General features: G+C 57.3%; 1 protein-coding gene across 4 annotated transcripts in view; it reads right to left on the bottom strand.

The window, feature by feature from the left end:
- Window positions 1-414: 414 nt before the first annotated feature.
- Window positions 415-7,676, bottom strand: part of LOC102755042 (C-type lectin domain family 18 member A) — a 12,335-nt gene continuing 5,073 nt past the window's right edge. For 3 of the 4 annotated variants that reach the window (XM_006755768.2, XM_015558801.1, XM_006755769.1), the window contains 9 exons: window positions 5,277-5,374; window positions 4,776-4,897; window positions 4,496-4,603; window positions 3,749-3,841; window positions 3,272-3,378; window positions 2,539-2,668; window positions 2,158-2,254; window positions 1,167-1,258; window positions 415-696 (listed from right to left, as the gene is read on the bottom strand). In XM_006755768.2, the coding sequence (XP_006755831.1) occupies window positions 659-696; window positions 1,167-1,258; window positions 2,158-2,254; window positions 2,539-2,668; window positions 3,272-3,378; window positions 3,749-3,841; window positions 4,496-4,603; window positions 4,776-4,897; window positions 5,277-5,374 (885 nt within the window). In that variant the 3' untranslated portion in view covers window positions 415-658. The remainder of the gene's footprint in view (window positions 697-1,166; window positions 1,259-2,157; window positions 2,255-2,538; window positions 2,669-3,271; window positions 3,379-3,748; window positions 3,842-4,495; window positions 4,604-4,775; window positions 4,898-5,276; window positions 5,375-7,676) is intronic. The other variant, XM_006755770.1, reaches the window with a different exon arrangement.

The following is a 7,676-nucleotide window of genomic DNA, read 5'->3' as shown; positions in this document are numbered from 1 at the left end:
CCCCACGGGGCCCGGGGCAGGTGTGCCCGGGGGCCGTGGCACATTCCGGACCCGAACGACAGCGCCTGCGTGGGTCTTGGCACCACTGCGGGGAGAGGAGGGCGACAGAGACCCCGGTGTAGATAATCACAAAGAAAAAAGATACACGTGGAGTTGCAAAGAGAATAAAGGGAGAGGGTGTGATCGACACCCAAAGCCACAGAGGCGTGACGAGAGGAGCTGGAGCAGGACATGAGGCACACGCATGAGCCTTCTAGATCTGTGCGTTATGCAGGGGCTAAGAGCCTGAGGACATCACTCGGGTGAGCAGGGAAGGGACTCGGCCGGCAGGAGGCAGCGGCAGTGGAGCCTCCGGCTCTCTGGTCTCCCAGGGACCCCCCCCCCCCCCCCCCCCCCCCGCCCCACCACCACACATCTGACCCCTGGCCTTGCTCCGGTTTCAGCACCTAATTAAGGCCCATCTCCCCAATCAAAAGCAGGCTGAGGGGCCCCTCCCCCTATGCCAGGCCTCCTGTTGGGCCTGCCCCACTTCCCGCAAGGTCTGAGACCTCTTTGGGCTTGAGGTCCTGGCCTGGCTCGGGTTCCGGACCGATGGGCAGGCAGGCAGGCAGGGCTGGTGCGCCTCCAGGCAGTGGCAGGGGAGAGGCCTGGCTGCGTCTCAGGGCCCTGGGTCCCACCGGGAAATGTGCTCCTGAGCTGGGAAGGAAGCAGAACAGAGCGAGGGTCCCTGGCAGCCCAGGGCACCTTGGGATGGGGACCCACTGCACCGGGTCCAGAAGCACCCAGGGCCGTGGTCCCCTGTGTAGCTCAGGACCCTCCCAGCAGGCGCTGCTGGGAGCCAATTCTGGGCTTGGTTTCACCTCTGCCCCCCATCACTGGGTTCTAGAGAATCAGGTAACATCGAGGAACCCGACAGGCCCCCCGAATAGCAGCTTTAGTGACAGGAGGACGGGACCATGGAGAAACCCCCGCCAGGCTGCACTTGGTCCTGCCGCGGGTGGACGTGCGATGTGAGGCTGGTCCACTTTCCCTGCTGGGCGTCCTCCAAGGCCCTGTGAGCTCAGACGCTCTCTAGGCCTGCAATCTGCGTATCCAGGCGCTTGGATCAGGCCAGCAGCCACCCCTGGGGACAGGCACCATGGGAGGGGAGCCGGGAGGGCCCTCACCAAACTGGCAGATGTAGCGGTTTCGGGTTTTACAGCGTTGGTCGTTCCAGTTGAAGGCGGCCGAGGCCTGCAGCTCCACGCAGTTGCCAAACCTGCCGGGCCAAGATGTCGGGTGCTCAGGTGGGATGTTAGGAGTCTGGGAGTTTCAGATCCTCCTCCCCCACAGGCCACCTGCATGTAAGAGGCCTCGGTGCCTCTGGCCTGTAGATAGGGCTTCTGGGAGCCAGACCAACCCAAGCTCCCATCCCTGCCCCCGACCACTGCAGCGCTTCTCAGGGGAGCTGGAAGGTTCTGGCCCACCGCCTGCCTGGGGCAGCAACTCCACCTACCCACTGCCGGCACTCAGCCACACCGGCCACGCCGGCCAACGGGGTGGGGAGCGGACCTGGAACAGGCAGGCCCTCCCTCCCGGGAGGGAGCGTGTGCCTGGGAGCCCAACCAGGCTGCCTTCCTGATGGGCCAGGGGCATAGGCCTGGCTGCCCTCAAGGAGGTCGAGGGGGAGCTGGGTGAGAGAATTGGAGCCCTGGGTGGCCACACAGCCTGACCACCTCCACCCCTGTCACCCCGCCCTGGGCATTCCTAGGCTCTGAAGACCAGGGCAGGGCCATGTAACCAGAAGGCCCTCCGTACAGGCTGGCTGGTGGGTGGATGTTGTGTGAATGGATGCAGGCGGGTGGATGGCTACAGAGTCCGGGATTCAGTGTATTGCTACCGATACAGGGCTGGGGAGGGGGAACGGACAATAGATGGAGGGACCATGGGGATGGTGGACGGATAAAGCCTTCTTGGGTTCCCTGGAGCATGCCTCATCTCAGCACCATGCCCACACCCAGCTGTGCCCTGACCTCCTGGGCACCCGGGTAGCAGGGGAGGCTCAGACCCTCAGAGGGCTTGGCCAGGCAGCCGGCTGGGGGAGGCTCTTCAATGGCATCTCAAGGCTTGGCCCAGGGGAGAAGGTGGGCCCAGGCAGGGAGGGCACCCCAGACTCACCCCTGGTTGTCAGGCTGCCCAAAGGCAAAGCTGGTGAAGGACTGGTGTTCCCCGGTGTTCCAGCGGAAGGTGTCCTTAGCGGTCTTGTAGGTGAGCCCTGGGCCGGGCGGTCAAGGTTGGCCCCACGACCCAAGAAAGGAGCGCCGGAGCCTCAGCCTGCTGCCTCAGGCCTGCCTGGTCCCTGCCCTTCAGCCCCTCCTCAGCCCTCACGCTCCCCTGGGGGTTCTCTCTCACTGCCACTCTCTCCCCGGGGCAGGGGGAGCCAGCCTGACTGCAGGCCCCACTGGGCTCCAAGCCTTCACCCCAGCCTGACTGTTTGCTGGTGGGTGCTCTGGTTTCCACGGCCCAGATTCCTGGGGGCATCCCAGCCCCCACACTCACCGATCCAGAAGTTCCTGGTCTCGAAGTCACTGTCAGTCACCTCGTTGGTGGTCTCCAGGCGGCCCAGGTAGAAGGCGAGGATGTCCTGTACTTTCTGGCTCTCGATCTGGGCGAGGACCCCGCCCTTTCCCTGTAACCCCCACTCTGGGTCACGCCGGCAGGGACCCAAAGTTCAGGCAGCCCTTCCTGCCACCCCACCGCAGCCATGAATGACAGAATGACAGTACGTGTGCTGGCTGTGCTGGCGTCGTCCCCCACCCCACAGCCTCCTGCCTCTTAGACGCGGGGTCCCCCTCCCTCTCCCCTGCCTGTGCGGGGGGCCCAGCCTGGCAGGGTCCTGCCCCTGGAAGGCTTTTGGTTTACTGGCTCAGTGCCTTACACACATTTGAGTTGGCCGCCAACATTAATAAGTCTAGAGATGCCAATGAAAATCTGGATTTCTGGTTCTGAAAAATCCCGAGTTCTGGCCTCCCCGACTCGTATCCCTGTTGGCAGCCAGCAGCTGGAGCTGAGTCAGGACAGCTCCTTAGATGGGGGTTGGGCGGGGGCCTCGTTCCTGGTCCCTCAGCTCAGGACGTGACCTCTTGGTTTCCGTGGGCCTCTGAGTGGACCCCTGCTTTATGCTAATGATGAGAAGTGTTTGAAGGAACCATCTCTTAGTCCAGGATCCCTCCTTCGTCCTTGAGACCCTAGAGGGGAGGGGCTTCCCAGGAAGGCAGGGGTCAGCTGTCACCTGGCATTTCATCTTGGCTCCGTAATAGGTGTCTGCCTCTGAAGACACCATGAAGCAGTCGCCATCGATCCTCAGGTCACAGGTGTGGAAGGGAAAGTGCACCTTGGCTGGGGAGAGGGAGCGGGAGTTTGTGTGTAAGCATCTCTCATCAAAATCGTCACCCCTCCCACCCTGCCAGGGGGCTGAGCTCAAGGTACCACCCACCGGAGAGTGGGTGGGGTCAGTGGTGTGCTGGTAAATGTGTAACAGCCAGCTTTCTGCCTCAAAAAATCAATCAATCAATCTATCTATGGTTTGTAGCATTATGGACTTCCCATGGTGTAAATGCCCATACCATGGCCCATTTCAAGCTACCAATATCACCGAACATGGAACTGGGAAGAGATGTGTGCAACAGGCAATTGTGAGGTGGCCCAGATCCTATCGAGGGGATCCTGGGAGGGCCCGGCTTGTTGGGAGCCTTGGGTCAGGACTCACTGGCACATTGGGCTCCCCCATAGCCGACGTCACAGACGCAGGAGCACTCCTCTTCCCGGAACCGGCCATGCACGCACTGCATGCTGCACCGCACTGCAGGACGGGGCGGGTGGGGACTGCGCTCAGCCATAAGCCTGGACCCCATGCTGCCCGTCACAGGCCAGGCTGCGGACACGCAGAGACTGGCCAACCACAGAGAGATCACCTCTCGGGGACTCAGGGACGGAAGCCACAGGGCTCCCAACTGCTGCCCCTCTTGGCATCTTTGGTTTGATCGTGCAGAGAGAAGCAAATTAGGCCACCCCCAGACTGGGTTGGGGAAGTGACCTGCCCGTGGTCACCAAGCTGGGGCGGGAGACAATGGGAGAGAAATCCACTTCTGAATCCTAATCCTGTCTTCCACCACCTCAGGATGTATGCGGCCACTCCTGATTCTGTTTTGAACCCCCTGCGCAGCTCAGGGTCTTGCAAACAGTTGGTGCTCAATGGATGCTTGCTGAATGACGATATGCAGTGCTCAGATCAGCAAGCACCCCCCTGGCACACTTGATACTCCCTCAAAACGCATTCATTGAGAGCAACACAGCCCCTGGACGCACCACACAGCGTCTGTGTGCACGCATGCACCCACATGCATTGGGCTCAGCCCCTCCTCACCCCCAGGGGCTGCCTGCGTGTGTGCTGGGCCTAGACTCCCCTCGCTGGGTCCCTCAGGCCGCTGTGGTCTGCAGCTCCAGGGCTCCTCACCTTGGCAGAACCTGCCCGTGTTGCCGCGGGGACAGTGGCAGTGGCAGGTGCTGACGTTGAGATGTCCGCCGTTCCGGCAGCTCATGCGACATGGGTTCTTGGGGACCTCTGGTCAGATAAGGAGGGACCTCTGAAAAGGGCTTCCTCTAGGTAGGTGCCTCCTGGGTGCTGGGCCCCGGCTTCTGGGACAGCCCCTCAGGACGCTGCCACTTCCTCTAATCACCCATCAAGCTCTCCAATACCCGCTCCCACAGGAGGAAGCAGGTACAGGGACACTTACCACAGAGCCCCCCTGCATGGTCCCAGGCTTTGAAGCAGCCCGAGACGCTGGCCTTGCAGAGCGAGCACCAGGCGCCCTTCTTATAGGGGACGATTGTCTGCCCGTTGACCTCCCAATTGCCTCTGTGAGAGCAAGCACCAGAGAGAGCTGGAAGGACCTGGCCATCTGCCTGCCCCATCCGCCCCTCAGCTCAGCCAGGGGGTCGGGGAGCTGGGTGAGACGGGGAGATTCCCTAGTAAAGAAAAGAGGACCTCCCAACGAATCCTGGGAAAACTGCAAGCAGGGAGTGCTTCCAGGAGGAGGCATTCGAGGGGACTCCACATCCTGCATGGCCAGGACCATGGGTGCTGCCACCTCTGCACCCAATCCCTTACCCCTTCTTCCCTCTCCCACAGGGTGGAGATCTAGAGGTAAAGGCCTTTTGGGTGAGTGGGTAGACGCCTCTCCCAGGGGGAAAGTATCCTCACCCCAGCTGACAGCCCAGGAGTGGCGGAGGCTTACCCAGGAGAGTAGGCACAGACAAAGGCTTCCATCTCGGCCTGCTCCCCAGAGCAGGGATGTTGCCCACAGCCCAGCTGGCTCGAGGTGGCCCACACGAGCTGTGGGAGACACAGTGACTCAGAAGTCCGATTAGGCCACCCCCAGACTGGAGCCACCAGCACAGGGGATGCTCACCTGGGAGGGAGAACATAGCTCTGGCCCCAAACGAGGCAGGCAGGCAGCTCCCTCACCTTCCTGGGGGCCTCAAGAGTAGCAGCTGGGACGCGCAGGGCTGTACAGATGGGTGGGAATAGTCTAGGAAGGCTGTGTGGGTGTTCGGGGGAGTGGAGGGTGAGGGCAGGCAGACACCTGAAAGGAGGGGAGATTGTGGATGGGGGCAGGAGAGATGCTACAGAAAGACTTGGACATGAAAACCTTGTGACAGATTGCAAAAACGGCTGCACTTCTCGCTCCAGCTCCCTTTTAAATGTGGCTTTGCAGTTCTTTGTATCGAGAGAAGGACTCTCTTTCCCACACTCTGTGGCTTGCAGCAGAGGTGATATTGAGCCAGTTTTGAACCTAGGCCTCAGGGGACCCTGCAATTTCTACTCACTCTCATAACACCGTGCTCAAGCCACCACATGAGCAAGCCTCCTGGAGGCTGAAAGACCTCCGAGGGCGGAGAGGAGCCAGTTAGAGCCACTCTAGACAGCCAGCTTCTGCCAACCCCACAGCTGATTGAGTTGCACGAGTGGGTCCAGCCAAGACCAGAAGAACCTCCTAGCTGATCCCAACCCAAATTGTCCACCTGCAGAATTGTAAGATGCTACATTGCGGGGGGAGTGTGTGTGTGCATCAAAAGCTAATGGATACAGGTTGTTAACCGTATTCAAAACTTAGATTTAAAGTTTTAGAATCAGTGACAACATGGAAATAGAACAAATGGTCAAAACACAGGAAGAGCTAAGCAAATTGGTAGCCATTAAAAATGACAGGTGTGGCCCTAGCTGGCTTGGCTCAGTAGATAGAGCAACGGCCTGAGGACCAAAGGGTCCTGGATTCGATTCCGGTCAAGAGCACGTGCCTTGGTTGCAGGCTCCTCCCCGACCTGGGCCCTAGTCAGGGCTCAGGCAGGAGGCAACCAATCAATGTGTTTCTCTCACATCAGTGTTTCTCCCTGTCTTTCCCTCTCTCTTCCACTCTCCCTGAGAATCAATGAAAGAATAGCCTTGAGTGAGGATTAACAAACAAACAAACAAAAGACAGGTCGACAGGTATGAGGCAGGGAGAGGTGAACATGTGGCCATACATATGTGTCCAACAATTTAAAAATATGCATTTAAAAATATATATATATTTAAAGAGGAAGGGAGAGGGAGAGAGAGAAACATCAACGATGAGAGAGAATCATTAATCACTGCCTCCTGCATGCCCGCTACTGGGGATCCAGCCCACAACCTAGGCATGTGCCCTGACTGGGAATCCAATTATGACTTCCTGGTTCATAAATCTATGTTCAACTACTGAGCCACACCGGCTGGGTAGAATATGCATTCTTTTTAGGAATTCATGGAATTTTTCCAAACATTGACCCCTCAGTAAACCACAAAGCAAGATGCATCCATTACCAAAGAATCAATATCCTATAGGCCATGTCCTATGACTTCTATGCAATAAAATCCAGAGTAAGTAATTTAGAAGTAAAAACGAAAGCATAGGAAATTTAAATATACATTTTAAAATCAAAGAAAGGCAACTGCCGAAACCGGCTTGGCTCACTCAGTGGATAGAGCGTCGGCCTGTGGACTGAAGGGTCCCAGGTTCGATTCCGGGCAAGGGCATGTACCTGGGTTGCGGGCACATCCCCAGTAGGAGGTGTGCAGGAGGCAGCTGATCGATGTTTCTCTCTCAGTGTTTCTCCTCTCTCATCAATGCTTCTAATTCTCTATCTCTCTCCCTTCCTCCATGTAAAAAATCAATAAAATAATATATATATATTTTTAAAAAGTCATCTGTTAGAGATATATACTAGTACTTATTTATAGATAAAATTATATGATGTATGAAATTTGCTTAAAATAATATGGGAGGAAAGGGAATTGAGTAAGGATATAGATGAAAGAAGATGAGCCATGAAACCATGAGCTGATAATTGTTGAAGCTGGGTGATAGGTACATGGGGGTTCATTAATCATTCTGACCATTTTGTATATGTTTGACATTTTCTGTAATGAAACTTTTAATTCTCACCCAAGGATATCTTTTTATTGCATTTTTAGAGAAGAAGGGCGGGGGAGAGAGGGAGAGAGAGAGAAACACTGACATAAGAAACATCGATTGGTTGCCTCCCATACTCGCCCTGACCAGGGATAGAACCCGAAACCTAGGTGTATGCCCTGACCCTGACCAGGAATCGACCCC

The sequence above is a fragment of the Myotis davidii genome, unplaced genomic scaffold, assembly GCF_000327345.1.
Source record: "Myotis davidii unplaced genomic scaffold, ASM32734v1 scaffold453, whole genome shotgun sequence".
Lineage (NCBI taxonomy): Eukaryota > Metazoa > Chordata > Mammalia > Chiroptera > Vespertilionidae > Myotis > Myotis davidii.
The sequence above is the reverse complement of the archived record's forward strand: the minus strand, read 5'-3'. Positions and strand labels throughout refer to the sequence as shown.